The following is a 22,763-nucleotide window of genomic DNA, read 5'->3' on the forward strand; positions in this document are numbered from 1 at the left end:
ACACGGAATCTTCTCCAATAAACTTCTGGCTGAGTATGGCCTCTTCATATTCAACGCTAGCTTCCCATGCTATTCCACAGCTTCTGATTTTCCCTTCAACGTGGGAATGCGAGCAGGGATTTTCAGTCACGGTGAACATCAAGTCAAAAAATCGAAACCGACTAGGTGCGAACAGAAATGACTTTCGATGCGCTGTTAGCAGATTTACACCGGGCATCGATCAATTGGTGAACAGCAAACAAAAATCTCATTAAATTTAGTTGTGGTGCTTTAGTGTGATTTTAGTACGCCAATATTATTCTTCTGAATAAAATATGATTTGATCAAATTATTTGTTCTGCAAGAAGTGGTGCGATTGGCAGTAGGCTACAGAGCGTCCAAGTGGTAAGAGATTGTAAAATGGTTAGGAACCCCTGAGCTAGAGATATGGTTTTTGTGTCAAATGATGCAGAAAACATGATTTTCTATCTGCTTTCTGAACAGTGATTATTATACAAATTGTTGCAATTACAGTAGGCTATAATCTTTCTTCTTAATTTGTTTTTAAATAATTTTTTTTAAACTATTCTCACTAAGTCTACCTTCTGTGAAATTATAAATGCATTTAAATCACCAAATTTTTTGTTTCGTTTTTAATTTTTGTGAAATATTGATAACTTTCAACTATAATGTATTAATCAAACCTTGTCTAAAAAATAAATGGTGCGCATGTAGTTGATTGTACTTAGTTGTGTCTCACGTTGGATTTAATTTTTTTCTCCTGAATTCATTTGGTCACACTAAGCCGGTTTCCTGAACTTTTAACTTTAGTTAGGAAACTTGTGTGTAGTTCTGTAAAGTTGAAGTCGCCCTTGTTGCAACTTGCTAGTGTTCGTTGCACAGTAATTTTCGGCCCATTTTTTCTTTTGTTGAAGAGAGGGATTGGGCTTGTTTTGTTTAATTTCAGCTGGTGGTTAAAAACGCCCTTGTTGCACTGGCAAGTGTTGATTGTAATTGTAGCCTATTTTTGTTGTATTTTTACATAAATTTTTTTTATCGTTTTCATCTCTTTTCTAGGTTTGGTGGCTGTGGAAATTAAAAACAGTGACATCCAAACACTGTTTTTGCATATTTTAAACCTTTTGGTTTTGTTATCTTTCCCTTTTGTTGGTGCCAAATTCGTGTGTTTACTTTGCCGTTCTCTACATGTTCGCGCCAGCAATGAAAAATAAATTGAATTGTGACCGAAGTAAGTTATTGAGTTGAGAAATCTGGCACGGTCGCAATGAAATAAATTGACGGCGCGCGCGTCAGCGCAAATTGCCTAAAAACTTCACGGCATAAAGTACCGCGTCAGCTCACGGCGTCAGCGCTAATTTCTAGCGCTATTTTCAATACAATTGCAAGCCTACGTTTTGCAGTGACAGATTCAGAGGGGTGGAGATTGGAATGATTTGCTTAAGAACGCTACCTTTGCTACGTAAAAACTGCTTACAATTGCCTGACCGCTGTGGATAACTGCATGTAATTTTAACATTGCATTGGCTAGGCCTACAGGCTGTCCATCACAATCTGTGTTGGTTGAAATACCCAAAACCGACTTCTTGCCAAACATGAAAGGTTTTGATAGAAGCATTTCGGACACAGTCCTGTGTAAGTGACAGTTGCCTTGGTACACCACTTTAATAGAGTACGTCCGTCAAAAACTAACACACGAGGCGTGCAGATCCAATTTCAATTCGGTATAACTCTTTAAACGAGTTTTCAAAAAAATATTCAGTTAATTTATTTTCGTTTTTATTCCATTGCCAGCCTAAACATTTTATCGCCAACAAAATATGTCACTGGTTAGACATCACTCTATGACGGTCTAATAACAACCTCTTGTGTTCTCAAGGGAGTCACACGTATTGAAAAGTGCTTTATATCGATATAATTCCTCAAATATTTTAAAAGTCTTTCATTCTTAATTTCCAGAAAATTTCTAATGGCCTACTAAAATATAGGCTAAATAGCATACGGTAACACTCAAACTATTAAGATGAAATATCGAAATACTGTTGCAAATTCACTCAAGCCAACCAAATGCGTGGAATGTATTCCAAAACAACAAAAATTTCCTCTGATCATCTGTGATGTCAAGTCCGCTTGGTGTGACATCAATACGTGTCAAGCGCTCTCGCTATAACATCTCGAGTTATCAAGATTTTAGTCAATCATGTCAAGCAAGTCTTCTGCTTCCTCTTGTGCGCCTTCTTCTTGAGGAAGAGGATCACCTGATCCACTCTCCTTAAGATAAAAGTTGGATCGGTTTGTTCCCTCATATTCAACATCTCCTGCAATGTCATTAATCGCGTCACAATCAACTCAAGTGGATTACGTGTGGCGTGTTTGATAAGATGTGGACCTTTGTTACACTGCGCAGTACGCATGGTTGATGAGCTAGAGCAGTGGTTCTTAACCGCCGGTCCTCGGACCGGTGCCGGTCCGTGTAATTTTTTTGCCGGTCCGCAAAAGATTTTACTTTCTGCAAAGCTTATTTTAATGTGGAGTCATTAGCATATTGTAAAATTGTGATCGCACTATGAAACATGCACAGCTGTAAAACTGACATATCTCCACGTAAAATTGTTTGATAATAAAGTTGAACTTTTTGATGACCTAATTCTGTGTCGTTGATAATGTTTTTGTGACAAATTGCATAATAGTTTTCAAAAAGTTTTGAAACACAGAAATACATAAACAAATGGGGAATTTTGTCCTTGATTTGAAAATTTTCACAGTCGTTGGAGACGAAAATTGGAATTAGATATAAGTTTGAAGTTCCGGGATAAAGTCAGGCCTGCAATGGAAATTTTCCAGAACCGGAGTTTGAGAAAGTAAAGATCTTGTTTTTCAAAGAATGGAATGAAGACAAGCCGATTTGCTGTGGAAAATGCTGGTGAAATGGAGTGGTGAAAAAAGTAAAAAGAGGTGCTGAGCGTTGTGAGTCAACATTTGAAAGAGTTGGCTAACAATTTTAACAATTCATTTCGCGTAACATGAAGATCCTCGATATGGAAACTTTTGGATAAACAATCCATGCATCGATGATGTCAACACATGCGACCTTAATCTTCATGAAAAAGAAAGTCTGATTGAATTACAATATGTTATGCTTCTACTTTGCAGTCCAGATTCGAAAAACATCATCGTCACACTTCTGGTTATCTCTTGCAAACGAATTCGTGCCTAACTTTCAAAACAATCGATTTGATGGTAATTGTTTCAACCAGCTATTTAGAAACGACAGTTCTTTTTCATGTCTGGCTTTTACAAAGCAAAGAAATCGCCTGGATGCCGAAACAGAGCTACGTGTTTTAGAAACTTCTTTGATATCTCGTTTTCCTCACATAGGCTACTGGCAGCGTAACAGTAGCAAATTTCCCACTGACATTGATTTTGTATGGAAATGGATTGACATTTTTCTGTTTGAGTTGATTTGCTTGCCGTTTTATTCTAATTTTCGTCCTGAATACAAATCATATGCTAAATCCTTGCATTCTGGTGCGCAACGACAACTTTGGTTAACAAAACGTTACAAATATTCATTCTATTTACTACGATCTTTGGTTGCCGGTCCGCGAACACTTTTTAAAAATTTTGCCGGTCCCCCACTGTTAAAAGGTTAAGAACCACTGAGCTAGAGCACATCAAAAAGGCGTTTGACAATCTGCGCATGCGGTAATTTGAAAGTTATCTTGCTAGCAATTCGCTGAGAGACATCCCAACTCACCAATGATATTTATATCGTTCTCTTTTAACATCGTCCAGAGTTGAGGGCTCGACTGCACCAAGCTCGTCTTTATCCTGATAAGGAATCTATTCAAAGCATCCACTTGGTGGTACTGCAATAAAAGATACGTTCAAACACTCCATGAAGACTGTAAGCAATGAATGCAGCCACAACACGTCACGACTTCAGAGATGCCACCGTTGTACGTGGAGAACCTTATACCGGAAAGTGCACCAAACCAAGTGGGTGTCTGTAACAACCACCAAGCAACATCAGAATTCACATAACAGCATCTACGTAACATTAGCATCCACGAGTCATCTATGACCTATCAATGACTCACCTCTTGAGCGTGTGACGTCATAGCGCGAAGAGAGGCCACGATTTTATCGGATAGCTTGATCGCAAACGGGTCAGCCAGGAAATCTTCGATTCGCTTTTGCAACTGTTCGAACGCCCGACAGGTTCTTTTCTCTGCAAGGCATGCACGTCATCACAACGAATAATGAATCCACTAAGGCTGTGTGGTAATAACTTGTAGTGACGCCATAAGAGTGATGTCGACGTTCAGATGTTGTATGACCTTGAGAAGATGATTTGGGTACCTCGTGATCTACGAAGTTTCCACAGTGACTAGGATTTTAAATAACAAACAATAGAACAACCTTCTAAATACAGTAGAATTCGCCTATAACGGCTTCGTTTATAACGTCAATTCGCCTATTACGTCACATTTTGCTTGGTCCCGGCAGAATTCCTATATTTTACGTACATTGTAGTTCGGCTACAACAGCATCGCCTATAACGTCAATTCGCATGTAACAGCATCCTTTATTGGTCCCCAGACGTCTTTTGTTCGTTTATAACGTCACTTTAAGCCATCACCTTCACCACGAATGGTCAGTCTTTCAATCCAGTTAGCGCTACTGCTTGCAAAATGTCTTCCCTTTATTTTGCTACGTCGTTCGCAGCAGGGACTTTAATTAACTTTTTCCCGCGTGACAAACTATCACGTGTAAAAAGCAGCTCTACAGATCTAACCTTTAAACAACTCAAAGCAATGAACTGTGTTGCGCAAATTTCCTGTACCTTTCGCTGTGGGTTATTTTTTCTACAATAATTTCTTTGTTTACTGTATTTTCTGCGTGACTTTTGTCAGTTTGGTGGTACACAGTAAACCTGACTGGATTATACACCTCTTTCTTTAATCAAAAGACAGTTTTGGAATAGTTTGCGGTAGTTCGTCTATAACGTCAATTCGGCTATAACGTCAGTTTTTGCAATCCCCTAGAGATGCCGTTATAGGCGAATTCTACTGTACATAAATAAGTGGAAGTTATCACTTCTAATGATCGAGGATCGGCAATTGCAAAAACTCCTGTAAAAATGTAAACTTGCATCATAAAAAGTGGGATAGTCTTCAGCCGCATCCTGCTTCTTCACAGATGATAAACGTCCAAATAAATCGGATGGAAACATCCACCCTCAACAACAAGAACAACACCGGCGCTCACCATCACCCGGGTTGCTTGATAGGATCGCGATGAAGTCATCTCGGGGGGAGACCGTCCCTACGTCCTCCACCGTGGCCGATGTGATCGTGGCCAAAGGTTTGTACGAGCCGCGAGTGGTATCGTCGTCTGTTGGGTTGTCATCCTTCCTGCAACCAACACCACAACAATGTCAGTGAGCTTTCGTTTAGGTCGTCAAAAGAACACGTCCCAGCTGCAAGTCAATAAAACTCGAAGCCACACCATTAGATCAGTGAGGCATGACATTCCCCGACACTCAATGTTTGGAGTTGTCATAATAGACCAGGACATAGTTGTCGAAAGTTTCATGAGGGAATGACACGCACCACTACACATGTGGTTTCATAAACAAATGACAAAACCAACCAACGGTGGTTCAACTCTTGGGGTGTGCGCCTTCACAGGAATGTGAAACAGCAAGGGTTAAACTTCCTAAAAGAATTTTACAGTTTAAAATACTGTAAATAAATAAATGTTCTAAAACAGAGGCTTCGAAAGCCAGAGAATGGAAACTCACGTATTGAAGTCTTTCCATCGCTTGGTGGTGGTCTGGCCATTTTGGGGGGCACACTTTTCCAACTTGAATAGATTTGTCACATTGGCCAAAGCAACTTGGCTTCTCCCCTCCACTACCAGGTTGAGGGAGAGGGGCTTATATGAGGGCTCTGTCAAATCATTAGCCTCATCGTGTGAATTCACCGAACGACGATAAAGACATTGGAAGGTGTGCTGGAAGAAAGGATTGAGCATCTCTTTGGGATCATAAAGCTCCTCCCCGTTGCTCCTGTGACGACATAATCATAGTTCAACAGGAGACCGACAATCCTAACCCACTCCATGCACTAGGCGGGAAATTCACGGTGCAAATGACGTCACCCACCAGAGAACAACTTGCTAAAGCAAATCCTCATAAGATGCATTGCATAAGAAGCATTAACACAACAAAAAAACACAAAATTCGAAGGATATTCAAAAAAACTGTTAAAACCTAATATTTTTTGTTGAATAGAGTTTGAATAACTTAAAAAATGTGTAGTTTGTTGGATTTACTATTGCCAACTATTCTTTAACGACGTTTCTTCCACATCACTTACTTCTCAGTTAGATCCATAGAGTCGATGAGCTGATCAATACAGTCCAGTTGTTGTTTGGACGGTTCGAGGGACTTGGCCATTGTGGAAAAGCTTAGTGGTCTGCAAGAAGACGTTGAAATGGTTGAAATTATGCAAGAAATCCTTGCCTCACGTGTTAGATTAAGCCACCGAACCTCACAACGTCAGTGTTGGTGGCCAATTGTCACAACATAATGAAACAGTAAGCTAAGTTTTCAACAAAAGTCCATCTCACCTCAGGTCCTCAGAGAAGGGCAGGCTTACCATGACGAGGCACTTATAGTCGTGCCTGGAGCGGGGAATTAGTGCCACCAGCTTAGGGTTGGCACTACGACGGTAAACGTAACATGCCAGGGCACACAAACCCTGTCGCTGCAAGGCCACTATGAGCGCATAGAGCCCGACGGAGGACGCCTGCAATGAAACGGACATGTTAACCGCCAATGTTAAGGCATGGATGGATGTCATCTTGCTCATTCGTTCACGGGTTTGAAAAAGTTGATCCAAAAACAAGCAAACAAACCAGTTTGATGCAAGATGTACCAGATGGAGTTGCTGATTCAGTCTGACGGTTTGGATTGCGTTGAAGAGCATGACGCAGAGAAGAGCTTCAAACAAGAGACGCCACACAGCCGCGTGCTCTCGGTAGGCATCGAACCGATGTTCTTTCGAGCGTCACGGAAGACGCTCTCATCACGCAGTCACAATGACCACATGAAACCACAATGCCAGTGCCAGAGGCTTACACAGCAGCGCGCACTGGATCACACCTCAGCTGACAATCAAAAAGCACAAGCGATCTAGCCGATCTAAGCAACTCCCGCGACACAACTTGAAAAACAACGTCATTAACTCACGAGACCACAACTCCGGATAGCCCATGAAACTGTGGCATCAGCTCCAACAACTACAGCTCCAATTTAATCCTATAATCGAAAATTAATTATTTCACTCACAGAGTTATCTTTCTCCGGCAAGACGTAGTGAGCCTGATCATCAGTATGCAGGTAGAGGGGAACATTGATGAGGTCAGTAAAGCCAAGGATAGTCAAACACTTTTCGCTAGTCTGGTACTTGAGTTGTCTCTCGTCCTCGGTACTGAATGGGATGATGTCCTTTCCATACCTGTAACCTGAATCACACAGCCACCACATAACATCAACAAATGGTGAAGATACAGATAATTTGAAAAAAAAACTACATTAAAGGAAGAAAGAAACACTTGAAATAAAACACTTGGTTTCAGTGAGAAAGATTGTGGAAAAATTTGGAAAGAAGATGTGGAGGTGATAATGAACGAGGAAAACAATTGGGATCAAAATGTCGAAGCCGACGTAGTAGCACTAGCAAGCCCAATAAAGAGAGTAACTCAAGGTGACAAAAGCAATGAAGGAAATGAAATCGTGGAGGGCTCCTGGACTATCTGAAGTCACTGTGGAAATGTTACGCACAAATGAAGAGACAGGATTGAAAGCAATGCAGGAGATCAGTCAGCATATTGTGTTAGATGGAAAAGGAATGCCAAATGAATAGAAGACGAGCGTGGTGATGCCCATCTTCAAGGGAAAGGGTGATGCAATGAATTGTGGCTCATATAGAGGAGTCAAACTGTTAAAACATGCAATGAAAATAGCAGAAAGAGTGTTGGAGAATAGGATAAGATCTTTTGTGGACCTGGTCAAGATGCAGTGTGGATTTATGTCTGGGAAGGGAACGACAGACGCTATTTTTATTTTGAGAAGGTTGCAGAAACCTATGAGAATTAAAATTTGAAAATGCACTTCAACTGTGAAAATTTAAAACCAAAATTCTGCTCCCACGGAATCTAGGTCATGCATCCCCACAAATCTCTCTCACGGAATCTAGGTCACCACATCCGTACCGTATTTCTAAAGCGACATAACTGTGTAAACGGTTTCGCTTTCATAACTCTCACGATAGGCTATTACTCAATACTCATAAAAAGGCACTACCGGTATATTATGAAGTAAGCGGGGAATTTGAAAAATGCTCATACTCAGAGATAGAATTTAAGATAGAACAGACCGAACGACTCGGAGGGAGAAGGTAAAATTCACAAAGTTCTGGAGAATGTTGCTTTTCTGACACCGGTCAATAAAACTAAATTGGTTAGAGAGAGAATAAGTACTTTTCAATTTCCCGAATAAGAACTTGTAACTTTGATTAATAATATTAATAAATATATTTAACATATAACTTGTTTAATTTTTGTAGGCAGCCTAACCATACCCCTAGAGGGCCTAGACAGACTAAATTATCCTTTTAATAACCAAAAAACAGCTTCAGATAGCCAAAACTCTACAATGGAATGGGCGATGAGAAAAAAAATACCAGAGGCACTAGTGCAAGCAGTAACGAGTCTTTATGGCCGTGCAAGAACGAGAGTTCGCATTGGATCTGCCCTCTCAGACGAGTTTGTTTTCGGTGAAGGTTGATGTACACCAGGGTTCTGTCCCCTATCCTCTAATCTTTGTCATTGTGATTGTCGTGTAATTTACGTTGTATGCTACAGTAGAAACTCCTGCCGCGTTCCACGCATAATGCCTTTGGCCAACGCAACTGTTCAGTTGGCGCTCCCACTCTGTTTACTTGCTTGTTATGTTGAGGCGCGGTTCAGGTTGATAATCTTATTGTCTGAAGTACTAAGCTTAATTCATTTGTTTATATTTATTTAGATGTTCCATTTAGTTTGTTAAAGCTAATATAAGCTTGCGTAATAAAGTATGTATTAGTTCACGACAATTTAACAAACTAATTGAAGATGGATAGCAAGTTTATAAAGCCCAGTTTGTTCAGCGCTGATCCCAACTCTAGTCAAGCTAGTAAAGAGTGGAAACATTGGCATCGAACATTCGCGAATTTTCTTGCAGCATTTCCAGCTGAACCAGAGATCAGTGATGACGATAAACTGCGATGTTTGATCGCCCACGTTGATAAGGATGTTTACGATTACATCAGTGAATGTAATACTTATGAGCTTGCAATAAGAACTTTAGAAAGATTATACGTGAAACCAAATAATCTCATATTTGCCAGACATTTTCTAATGACGTGCAAACAACAGGCAGAACAGTCATTAGATGATTATGTATTAAACTTGAAGCGGCTATCTCGAGATTGCAATTATAAAGCCGTAACCGCGGAAGTTTGCCGCAATGAAGCGATTCGTAACGCTTTTATATCAGGGATATTGTCTGCATCAATACGTCAAAGACTCTTGGAAAATATTAGAGAAGAGACCATAACCCTCGATGCTATTTTTAATCAAGCTCGCTCATTAGATATTGCTCAGAAAAATTCTGATGCCTTTCTAGTTTCAAATCAACAGCAAACCTACTGCCAAGGAAACACATCAACATTTGCCAACACGATACAGTGTTCTCAGAGAGAATCGGCTGAACAAGAGATTTCTTTGCGTGAAAGACTTCCGTTAAATGAAAGTTGTGCTGCAGCTGACTTGAAGAAAAAATGCTCCCACTGTGGCTGTCCTGACAATCATGGAAGAGAAAGATGCCCTGCGAAGAACAGTAAGTGCTATAAGTGTGGTTATCTTGGTCATTATGCAAGATGGTGTCGTTCTCGTAGAAAACAAATTTCACAAAATCCGTCTAGTGCTTCTTTATTCTCCTTACATTCTGCTCCAAATAAAGTTAACTACACTGTGTGTATTAACGGTGTTACTGCAAGAGCACTTGTGGACACGGGTTCTACCCTAAGTCATGTGAGCAAACATTTTGCTTTAAAGAATGCAATTCCTATCGAACCGGAGTTTAATGAAATTGGTTTGGCCGTGAATAAAACAACTTCACAAAGCGATGGATTTTCTACTGTTAAAGTTTACTTTCAAAGACGTGAATACGATAAAGTGAAACTTATCGTGCTTGATAATTTGTTAACGGACGTTATTCTGGGGCAGGACTTCTTGGCTCAGCATAAGCACGTAAAAATTAACTTTGGAGGTAGCGAAGCTCCTTTGTATCTGGGGGCACTAAAATGCGTGAAAACGGATATTTGTCCAAGATTGTTTCAACATTTATCGCCCAACTGTAAGCCTATTGTGACTAAGTCCAGAAAGCAGTCTGCTGCTAACGAAAGGTTTATAACTGAAACTATACAAAAAGATCTTCAGCAAGGTGTAATTGAGCCAAGCACTGCACCATGGCGAGCTCAAGTCCTTGTGGTATCTGGAGAAAATCACAGGAAAAGAATGTGCATTGATTACAGTCAAACTATCAATAAGTTTACGTTGTTAGACGGATATCCATTGCCTAACATGCAAAATTTGGTCAACAAGATTGCTCATTATTCATTTTTTAGCACATTGGATCTGAAAAGTGCATACCATCAAGTTGAAATTCCTGTGGAAGATCGGCCTTATACAGCTTTTGAAGCCAATGGTAGATTGTATCAAAGCAAAAGACTATCGTTTGGATTAACAAATGCTGTACCTTGGTTTCAAAGAATTGTTGACAATATCATCGAGAGCAATGATTGTAAAGGCACATTTGCTTATTTGGACAATATTACCGTGTGCGGTAAGACAAAGGAAGAACATGATGAAAACCTTCAGCATTTCTTAACAGTTGCAAACAAGTGCAATCTCACTTTCAATAATGACAAGTGCACCTACTCCACGGACAAGATCAACTTACTGGGGTATGAAATAAGTAATGGCAGTTTAAGCCCTGATCGCGAAAGAGTGAAGTCGTTATTAGAAATGCCGGTTCCGACCTCAGCCAAAGAGCTACGACGAATTATTGGTCTTATGGCATATTATGCTCGATGGATACCGCAATATTCGGACAAAATAAAACCGCTTGTTGATAGTAATAGGTTTCCCCTGAGTGATCAAGCTATCTCGTGTTTTAACGAACTTCGGCAAGTCTTGGCAGAAGCCACTTTGAAGGTAATAGATGAAAACTTGCCCTTTTCAGTCGAAACTGATGCCTCGGATATTGCGTTGTCCGCAATATTACATCAGGCGGGAAGGCCTGTGGCGTTTTCTTCTCGGACCCTGAATTCGAACGAAAAGCGATATTCCAGTATCGAAAAAGAAGCTACTGCCATAATAGAAGCGGTTCGAAAGTGGTCACATTTCCTTTTAGGCAGACATTTTACTTTGATCACTGATCAAAATTCAGTTGCTTTTATGTTCGACCACAGAAGAAGAGGAAAAGTAAAAAACGACAAGATAATGCGTTGGCGAGTCGAATTGGCACAGTATTCGTATGATATCGTGTATCGCGAAGGCAAACTTAACGTGGCATCTGATGCTTTATCTCGTGCGTATTGTGCCAGTACAACTGGGAACACACTGAAAGAAATTCCTGAAAATTTGTGTCATCCGGGAGTTGTGAGAATGCAACATTTTGTAAAAACAATGAATTTGCCATACTCGATAGATGATGTGAAAAGATTGGTCACAAATTGCAAAGTTTGTTGTGAAGTGAAGCCAAGGTTTTACAAACCTCCAAAAGCTACATTGATTAAAGCAACGCAACCATTTGAACGATTGAGTATTGACTTTAAAGGACCATTGCCGTCAAAAACTAAAAATCACTTCTTTTTAACTGTTGTTGATGAATTTTCGCGTTTCCCCTTTGCTTTTCCTTGTAGTAACACTACTTCTCATACCGTAATTATTTGTTTGAAATCTTTGTTCAACATGTTTGGTATGCCAGCCGTAGTGCATAGTGATAATGCAAAATGCTTTATATCCAAAGATATAAAACAGTTCTTAAGTGAGAGAGGCATATCCACAACACATTCGTCAGTGTATAATCCGCGTGGCAATTCACAGTGTGAACGTTATAATGGTGTTGTTTGGAATGCAATTAAGTTAGCTCTTCGTGCTAAAAATTTAGAAATTTCACAATGGGAATTAGTTGTTCCTGAAGTATTGCATTCACTTCGATCGTTATTGTGCACATCCACAAATGAAACGCCTCACGAAAGACTTTTTAATTTTCCACGACGTTCAACTTTTGGGTTATGTGTACCTTCGTGGTTGACTGAAGAAGACAAGGTACTGGTAAAACGTTTTGTACGTAACAAGTACGATCCACTAGTGGACGAGGTTCAACTTGTGAATGCAAATCCAAACTATGCTGTGGTAAAGTTCCCAAATGGAAGGGAAGCAACTGTATCTGCCAGAGACTTGGCAGCGCCAGGACGAGACTTTGCCGACCCCGTCAACCCTGCTGAAGTGGAGAAATCGAATGAAGTGAACTCCAGAATTAGAAATGTTTCTGATGACGTCGAACGTGAAATTACCTGTGAGAGGAGCTCTGCAGACGATGGTGCGGTTATTAACATGCAACCTATTGAACCTAATGTTGAATTGCACAGAAAAACTGGCGTTCTGTTCGTATAAAAAACCCGCCAAAAAGGCTGAACTACAATTGAGCGTTTGTGTATTTATTGTACTGTAATTTTTATGAAGGGGTGAATGTCGTGTAATTTACGTTGTATGCTACAGTAGAAACTCCTGCCGCGTTCCACGCATAATGCCTTTGGCCAACGCAACTGTTCAGTTGGCGCTCCCACTCTGTTTACTTGCTTGTTATGTTGAGGCGCGGCTCAGGTTGATAATCTTATTGTCTGAAGTACTAAGCTTAATTCATTTGTTTATATTTATTTAGATGTTCCATTTAGTTTGTTAAAGCTAATATAAGCTTGCGTAATAAAGTATGTATTAGTTCACGACAGTGATAATACACGCCGATGATTTGGTTTTGTTGAGTGACACAAAGGAAGATCTGAGAAAGAAATTTGAGAAGTGGAAGAAGTCGTTTCAATATAAACATATGTGTGTCAACATTAAAAGACAAAGGTTGTAATAAGTGGAACGAAAGGGGCAATCACAATGAGCAAAATCGACTCTTGTGGCGTATGTGGAAGAAGAGTGAGAGGAGGGCATATTCTATTATATATATGTAAATGTAGGAAATGGGTGCATAAAAGGTATGCATTGTGCAAACATGAAAAAGGTGACATGCAGATCTAAAGATTGTTTTGAATGTAAAATAAGCAAGATATATACCAAAATTACAGGTACAGATATACACCAAAATTACAGGTAGTAAAGCAAAATATTTTTCGACCAAAGATCCGACGTTTGCCTATCCCCTGTTCAAAACACACACCGGACAAACTCACACCGGACAATTTAAAAACCATTAATGTCACTGAAATTCCTGTACGATTGCTGCAGGCATCTGGCCGTATCACAACATCCTAATTCGCCACCTTAATTGAACATTTGCACCCATCAATCAGCATAACCTTATGCGGTGGCAATCTGACAAACAGACCCAAATTGCAGAAAAGCTTAAAAGCAATCAATTACATTTAATCGGGGCTGATGTCAAAGCTCTACAATCTACATCATAACGTCAAAATATCATTCATTAAAGAGGCGCTGAAATTTGCTTTAGATCAACACACGACATATCCTCGGATTGCAACAGAAACGCTCACAGATTTGACGATGTATTGTCTTGACAATGTTATCACGCAAAACGGTGAGACAAACCATCACAAAGCTTTCCACACGTTGGGCCACGCACAGATCTGTTTGGAACAGCTTTAATTACTCTGATAAATCCGGTGACAAAGCAGCATTATTGAAACATTATACAAAATTCCACAACATTGAACTGAAAAAAAAAAAACAGCTCTGACAGACTGCTTTATCATTGCTTTCACCGAACAACCCAACAAACAATATTTAAACATCGCTTGAGATACATAAAATCAAAGCCACCATTAACATACAGAAATTGATTCTACCGACCACTCAGTCTGTTTTGTTACTCCCATGTCATCAGCAACCTCCGACCCTTGTAGTGTAGATTCTTCAACCATCCTCATTCACACTTCATTCCTTATGACGTTGTATCAATGTAAACTTCTTGCAATGGACTGTAAACTAAATTGCGTTTTTCTTTGTATTCGTCTTGTTGAACTGCTGTAATTTACTTGATGGATGGTACGGTATATGTTCATGTATTGCTTGAATTTTGTATCAGTATATTGTTGGAAATCGTGGCAGAACACCAGTTTAAGATTTAGGCATGCAGCTTTTGATTTTAATATTATGTACCGGTAACCATCTATTTAAAATTTAATTTTTATGCGTGTTGATAATATCGCAGTTTGCTTTATTTGTTCGTTTTACGTATTTTTCAAATTTTCTTTTTTACATGTACTAGTTGATGTTATTACTATAGCGAAATCGATTCTTAATAAATTACACTAAGAGGTTAGATTGTAGTGCAAATGCCAGCATTTGATGAATGCAAAATAACAGTACCAAATATGCAAGAAGATTGAAGTAAGAATAGTTGGTCCTGTTGAAAAACTGAAAGACGAAGTTAAATCGGTGAATGCCTTTTGCTATCTAGGACAGGGTTGTCCAAACTTTATGGGACGCGGGACGCATTCGGCAAGGAAATTAGATCGCGGGCCGCAGTTGACATTTTTCCTCTTATACACTGTCTCACCGTACCAGATGTAAAGTAAAACACGTACATGTGTAAATGAATCTTTATATTTATCATAAAAACATATTGGGGAATAGATTAAAGAAGCTAAGATGTGAATACTACGAATAAGAGAGTTTTGGAAATTTTAAGCAACGTCAGTAGACCAGGAAACCTTAAAAATAACTGACAAGTATGAATAAGAATAAACCATAAATTTATTCGTAAAAAATATTTAAGGAAGTACGTAAAACGGTACAGTTTACTTAAAATTCAGTGAGATGGGTGTGCCTGCATTTTGGAAGCCAGCTCCTTTGTGTCAATGTCAACTGAGGTTAAGGCTAAACGAAGGCAGGCTTCGAGAGATGTTTGTTTAAGTAGATTCCTCTCTTTGGATTTAATCGACTTCATTGCGGAAAATGCTGCTTCACAAAGGTAGGTACTGCCAAACATTGACAGCAAGTGCAATCCAAAACGGCGTAAATTAGGATAATGCTCTTCAGAAAGAAGAGGCCAAAATTGAGTGATTGGCAGTGTAGCTTTGCTTAATAAAAACTGGTCACTTTGCAAGTCACACAATTCAAGCTGCAAATCGTCATCGGCTTCTGATATAGTTATAGTCAGCGGAGCATTGAATACATTGAAGTTTTTCTCAAGGTGCCGGAAATCTTGAAATCGCTTGTTGAAGTCTTCAATCAGGGTATCAAGAGTTTCAACAAAGCAGCAGAAGTTATTGTCCTCTATTTCTTTAGAAATAACGTCACAACTTGGTTTTTCTAGGGTCGGCTTATATGCGAGGATATACGGTAATTTTTAAAAGTTTTCTAGAAGAGGCGGCGGGCCGCATTGAAGGAGGTCGCGGGCCGCATGCGGCCCGCGGGCCAGGCTTTGGACAACCCTGATCTAGGAGATAGGTTGAATGTCAGTGGTGGTTGTGAAGCGACAATGACTGCAAAAGTAGGATTTTGTTGGGTGAAATTCAGGGAGTGTCGAAAGTCGTTATGTGGTAGCAGGCGCAGATCTAGGAGTTTTTTTCGGGGGACCAGAAAATTTGAAAATCAATTAAAAAGAAAGAAAAAGATAAAACACATATGAACAATGATACTACGACATATAGCCCAGATATGATATACAATAGACATTAAAACAGCCATTTTCATCAGTTGTGAATGTTTAAAAAATAAATTTTGCTTCAATAAAAATTGCTAAGCATGCAAAGTAAACTTGAAATCTGGTTTAAAACCCTGCATGTAGTATCCATGACCAATTGGATATATTTTATGTTTGCAGGGTGACCCAAAAAAAAAAACAAATTTTAATTTTTAGACTTTTTCTTGTTTAGACCTCTGCATTGTGGTCCAAAATGACACCTTGCCAAGTGAAACAGGATTTTTAAAACACAAACTAAACAATTAAAATAAAAAAAAATTAACGCCTTGTTACAATTTCAACCCTCAGATAATCATGTGGCTGATCGAGTGAGATGATTGACAAAGAAACAACAACTAGTTGAAATGAATGCAACACCGATCCATGCATCACTACAAGCACCCACCTTTGCCCACATCCCCCTGGGGCACCTCTGTCTGATCCTCGTCGTCTCCATGGAAATATTTATTCTTCATGACGTCATTAGCTTTGTTGGTTTTCGCGTGACATCTTTACGAAGTAACAATGATGTTTCAAATTTGGGTAAATCAGTCCAGGAAACATCAAACCTATTTTCCCCACACAACTGCACCAACCTATTGGCAGTAGACAGCGGAAAGATTGGAATGGTGGACAGTGTCTACCTGTAGGACATCGGTGCAGCGCTTATTCTTTTGTCATTTTTTTGGCACTTGCAATTTCTGGAGAAAATCACTTCTCAATTTTGCAGTAAACAGCCTCATCGATTAAGTCAATTATCACTACTACCGCAGTCAATGTCCCCCTCAGGGCTGTGGTGTCGGATGAGGGTGAGGTGTGTGTGGTATGTGAAGTGCTCTTATCAATACCGGCACCGTACATGCAAAGCGACTGATATTCGTATTAAACTTGGTCATTAAAATTTGGACTTGGTGTAACGGTGCAGAAGTTACCGCAGTTGCCAGATGAATTTATTTTAAGGCCTAATTACTTTGGAAACGCAATCATGAAATTGTGTAGAATATCATCCGGCCATGCACTCACTTCTTCCATGTCTGCTTCATGCGGGCTTCCTTGGTTTTAGCGTATGCGACACAAGGGACGGAGAGATCATTGCCGAGCTGCAACTGACACTTCCACGGAGCGGATCGCACAGAACGCTTCTCGAAGCCAGTGACAGCTTTCATGGCGTCACTAAACATTTGCGTCATGGCAAAAGAAATGAAGCATGCATGATTATTACAACCTGGAAGGAAACCTAAAGCAAAACTAACAATAAGAGTTACTACGGAGACTGCGATATAATATATTTCAATCCCAATCACTGAATCAACCCAGAGTGGTAGTCTAGCTGATGTTCGTACCTTTAGGAGCCCTATACTTTACAGTGCATTTCCTGTTTATTTCACGTCACATGATAGAAGTCCTACCTGAAAGAATAAGACAACCCAGCAATCCCTGCCTGGAACATGGATCTAATCACATTCTCTCCATCCACCTGTTCCATGGACTTCGGTTTGCCAATGCTTTCATCAATTCTGTTATGACCTGGTTCCTCACAGTCTAACCTCCTACGCTTGGACGTGCTAGGTCCTGCTTCGTCATCTGGTGGAGAGTCTTTGGTCTGCATGGCATCATCAATTTGAATGTTTGGCCCACTGCAAAAGTTAGTTTGTGGATGTTTTTTTGCAAAAGTTAGTTTGTAGATACATATATAGCTCAAAACTCACATAAAAAGATAAATTAATAATCTGAAAATTAATATTTAACTCAAGAGCTGCAATCTGGGACTGACATGACGGTAAGCTCCACTTCCATTCCATTGGTGGAGAAGCCAGAAGTAATTTCATCGATGCTGTCATCGCTGCAGGGATGGTTAAAGTTTGTAAAGAGAGCAATTCGACGACGATTCACCTTTTTGTCGCTTCTGATAAAATAAAGATGAAGTCCGTCATAGTTCTATAATTTGGGAAATGATGCATATCATATCAATCAGAGGCAAGCACATTCAAAAACCATTAAAATGATAAAAATGAGCGAGAGAAAAAATGAAGAAAAGAGCATTGAGACATTCTTGCACGCCAATTTGGCATAGGACAATTGAAAGCAGCTTATCTGGCGCAGAGACAACTTGCCGTAAGGCACATCATCTCATGTGAGTGCTTGGCCCAAAGCCTATTTTCAATTAAACACATATTGCTTGATGAAGAATTTTTCTGTGCATTAATGTTGCAATTACATCACAATTTTGTTATCATGTTAATGTGTTAATGAAGTGATCAGGCTGTTAAAAAAATTCAAACTTGGCAAAAAAATAACTGCACAGTAGGGTGTCCCACTTTTGGGTCAATGATACAAATTTATTGCTCCCAGCTTTTATGCGGTGCCTATAGGTGAAAAAAGCGTTGCCTTAGATTTATTCGGAACATTCACTGGAGCAAACATGTCCCAGAGACCCAGACACTGGGACATGTTTGTTCCAACTGTCTCTAGCATTGAATCATCTCTGTTAAAAAGACAACTACGTTGGGTCGGCCATGTTTCCAGGATGGACAATCACACACTTCTCTAAATCACCTTATAGTCCAGTCGTTGAAGGGTTTTACCTTGACTTAATTGGTTTAAGCTGTAATTTTGCACATCGGTTCTGTTCATTGTGCACAATGACCAAAAAAATCCCCGTGAAGATATTTTGGGGAAAAAGGTTATCCGCTATTTTCGAAATTCCGCCATTTTTTTCAAAATGGAGGGTGTACAAATACTGAATTATTCAATTTTTATGAAATTATTGTTAGTGTTGGTGCTCATTTAAAAGTAAATTTCATACTGCAATTATTTCACATTGGCAAAGTTTTGGTATACGGATACACGGAAAAAGGGTTCAGGGAAAATGCCTGCTAAGAAATTACGGTCTGTGACAAAGAAATTCAAGCTTCTGAAGCCTCCAGTATACTGCGTCAAAAGGGTGCTGATGGGATTAATGCTGCCAGTACTAATAAAGGGGACAACATTGTTGCGACAGCTACTCGAAAAGTAGCCTACACATAGACTGTCGTAAAGAAGAACAAAGAGGAAAGTGGGTCCTGCGTCACAAGGAAACGAAGTGTTCAAATTCTTGATGGCAATTGCGACAGTAAGACTGATTGTTTGTTTTGTGGGACTCGAGTTCTCACGGACAGACCTGACTTTAGTTTCCTCAAAACAGATGTTTTTGCAAGGACTATATTAGAGTGTTGTGAGAGACGTTCTGACGATTGGTCATTCGCCGTGAAAGGTCGTATTGAATATTACGGTGGTGATTTGCATGCTGCAGACTGTTTATACCATCATTCTTGTAGTGTTAATTTTATACATGGATTTAACGTACCCTTGCAATGCGTCAGAGTACCTGAGGAAAAACGTCAAAAATCTGGGTGACCGAGGGATGAGGAACATGACCAGGCATTTCTAAAGCTGTGTTCCCATCTTGAACAGAATGATGAAGAACAGTTTAACGATATCAGACCTCAGATATAAAATAAAGAAATTTTTAGCAAATGATGATTGCCTTCATGGATCAAAATATCTGAAAACCCAATTATACAAACAATACGGTGAATCTATTTATATAGCTGAAGGTCAGGGCCTTCATGACATTGTCACTATGAGAAAACATCCGAATCCTCCGATCTCATTACCTAAAAACAAGGCATGAGGATGATGAACCGTCACAAAAGAGAGAAATAATTAGAACTGCGGCAAGGCTCATCAAAAGTGATGTTCCATCTGATAATGATCACTATCCAAGCACAAACGCACTCAATAATAATAATAAAAATCGTGTTTTATTTGCACCCATTGCGATACATAACATACAGTAACACTGCGATACAACAGACGACAGGAAGCAGCGAAGTGACATATAGTCTTCGAGTCAGCTGCTCCCCTTATTTTGGCGTTCCAACTGTCTTTGCCGAGACACAGCCGTGTGCTCTGGAGCGGTGTCGAACCCACGTCCTTTCGAACATCACGCAGACGTTCTCACAACTCGGCTACGCAGCCGACACTCGATCTCGGTCCTGCTCTAATGTAGGCTACTTGCCTGAAACTTTGCGAACACTGTTGAGTTCCTTATTTGTAGGAAAAGACACAAAGCAAAAGGTTGCAAGTATAGGCCAAGCTGTTGTCCAAGCTGTCAGACCACGAGCGGTGATCGGACTATTGCGATTTGGTCTTGCTGTTCAAGGACATCATTTGTACAGGTCGAGATTTCTTGTTGATACTTTACACAATATGGGATATTATTTTTCTTACGCAGAAGTTTGAAAATAATGCAGCTGATTGTGTAGCACTGTAGCATCAGAATCTATTGTTTTAGAGAACATACACCTACTCGAGAGTAAAATGTTACTTGCAGCTGACAATGTTGATCATAATATTATCACCCTGGCTGGGAAGGGGTCTTTCCACGAGATGGGAATGATTGCTGCCTTGACACTGGGTCAGAAAGCAAACCGTATGATTCCAAGGCACAACATATCACAACTCAACATCACAGAGAAGACTAGGATTGAAATTATGCAACTCCGCTTTGCCAATGAAGCGCAGAAGACATCACTGGCTGGTTCTGTACCTTTTTCTCAGGATCAAATTCTGAGGAATATTGTGATTGGTGTTGTGGCCGAGGATGACGTTAATGTACATGAACTTGAATCATGATGAACATGAACAAACAAAAAATGATTGACCTGATCAGTAAAACACTTCGGGGTAGCCCAGAGCTGGGCAAACTACGGCCCGTGGGCCGCATGCGGCCCGAAACAACTTTCTGTGCGGCCCGCGAAAGCCTGAAGCAATTATATAAAAAAATAATCCTAAAATTGCTTGAATATGTTAATTACTACAATGACTTAATTAAACTTTTTCTTCATATATTTCATCTTGATAAAGAAAAATTATAGTATTTTTGTCGCATTGTTGGAGTTTGGTTCTACAATTCCTTTGTTAATTGGTAGGCTACAACTAAAAAAAAAGTAACTTTAGTGACAAACATCGCTCTAATCATGAGACTTCCTTTTTCGTTTTAGTCTTGGATCAAGGCCAAGACTCTTGGTGTTGGTAGAGAGAAAAGCGGCGATTGTGACAGTTTTTCTGATTATGTTAATTCGCTCACAGATGTATTCTGTTTAATTCGCTCAAAGTGCGTCTGGCAAAGTGTTATCTTGATGTGGGTTGTATTTAAATAATTAAGACAAACATTTTGTATATCTTTTATGTAACACAGCATGTAGGCTACTGTATATAAAATCTCCGTTTCTTTCGTCACTTTGAAAATAAATAAAAGCTTGTGTTTTACTATGTTATGTACTATGTTACGTACGGTATGTACTATGTATGTACGTATGTACTATGACTATGTTAGACTTTATGTTTTGGCTTATAATCTTAATTGTACTATACTGCGACCCTCGAACAAATCCAGATTCTAAATGCGGCCCTCGACATAAAAAGTTTGCCCACCCCTGGGGTAGCCTAAAGGCTGCGAAGTGATCAATGCCCCAGGGGGTGCTGATGTTCCGATTGTGAAGGCTGCTGTTCTTAGTGCAGTGTCACACTCGACAATGTTGATTGGAGAAAACACAGATCTGTTGGTCCTGCTTCTTCATTATGCGCAACAAGCAAACAAAAATCTATATTTCCGTTCCGACAAGGCAAATGCTGACAAAGTGTATCATATAAACGGACTGAAAATGGTGATGGGTGAAGAATTATGCTCCCAGTTACTGTTTCTACATGCCTACACTACATGTGACACAACACCACGATTCAAGAATCTTTGGTGTGGGTAAGAACAAATTTTTCGTAGTTGATATATATCGGTTGAAATATATCGGTATCGGCCTAAAAAATTCATAAATATCGGTATCGGCCTAAAAATTTCATAAATATCGGTATCGGCCTGAAAAAGTGATATCGGTCGAGCTCTAGTATATGGACTACTCAGGTATCAGGTAAGTACCAGTGCTCAGAGAAGGCAGAACAGGTCGGAATGGCCCGTTTCGGTGAGTCCGATTCGGTGAGTCCGATTCGGTGAGTCCGATTCGGTGAGTCCAATTCGGTGAGTCCAATTCCCTATTCGGTGATTTTTTGAATTTTTTTTTTAAATTATTGGGTACCGTAGCCTAATTATCATTGCCATTTTAGGGTTAGGGGTTAGGAGTTAAGGTTAAGGGTTAGGAACTCACCGAATCGGACTAACCGAATCGGACTCACTGAATCGGACTCACCGAATAGTAGCAGACCCGAACAGGTAGGGTGTTAGCTTACTGAATGAAGAAAGTATAATTGGGTTCTGTTTCAGTGGAAAAATTTATTCACAATAGTGAAGTGGAGGGAAGTTTAAAACACGATTCGCAATTTATTGCAGGTATTCAGTCGAGTAATTCGTAGTGGTAGTGGTAGCCTACCAGCTGTATTTTACATTGATTGATTGAATACAATCAGTACCGCCCGCAGTTTATCAATTAATTGCAGTTAATTGGTCTGTAATAGTTATAACATGGCCGCATATACTCGATCTGCTGATCCGGTGCTCGGCTTTGCCAAAGAAATGAGCTAGTTCTTCCCACCAGTGGTGACGTTCTCAGATATTGCGCCCGAGTAAAAGAAGAATAAAAAATCATGAAAAAGAAGGACACCGGAGATTACAAGAAGGAAATGGGGCTGCGTGAAATGGCGGAAGCAGTGGCGACTA

The 22,763-nt window shown here is 39.8% G+C and overlaps 1 protein-coding gene across 2 annotated transcripts in view; it reads right to left on the reverse strand.

Moving 5' to 3' along the window:
• Positions 1-2,060: 2,060 nt before the first annotated feature.
• The window catches only part of LOC145766944 (DNA repair protein Ku80-like), a 47,038-nt gene continuing 26,335 nt past the window's right edge, over positions 2,061-22,763 (reverse strand). For both annotated transcript variants that reach the window (XM_082578655.1, XM_082578654.1), the window contains 12 exons: positions 17,826-17,957; positions 17,461-17,688; positions 17,075-17,224; positions 16,458-16,561; positions 7,355-7,530; positions 6,634-6,812; positions 6,381-6,479; positions 5,804-6,070; positions 5,269-5,414; positions 4,098-4,228; positions 3,755-3,866; positions 2,061-2,315 (listed from right to left, as the gene is read on the reverse strand). In XM_082578655.1, the coding sequence (XP_082434781.1) occupies positions 2,188-2,315; positions 3,755-3,866; positions 4,098-4,228; positions 5,269-5,414; positions 5,804-6,070; positions 6,381-6,479; positions 6,634-6,812; positions 7,355-7,530; positions 16,458-16,561; positions 17,075-17,224; positions 17,461-17,688; positions 17,826-17,957 (1,852 nt within the window). In that variant the 3' untranslated portion in view covers positions 2,061-2,187. The remainder of the gene's footprint in view (positions 2,316-3,754; positions 3,867-4,097; positions 4,229-5,268; positions 5,415-5,803; positions 6,071-6,380; positions 6,480-6,633; positions 6,813-7,354; positions 7,531-16,457; positions 16,562-17,074; positions 17,225-17,460; positions 17,689-17,825; positions 17,958-22,763) is intronic.

Source organism: Aplidium turbinatum, chromosome 3 (genome assembly GCF_918807975.1).
Source record: "Aplidium turbinatum chromosome 3, kaAplTurb1.1, whole genome shotgun sequence".
Taxonomy (NCBI): Eukaryota; Metazoa; Chordata; class Ascidiacea; order Aplousobranchia; family Polyclinidae; genus Aplidium; species Aplidium turbinatum.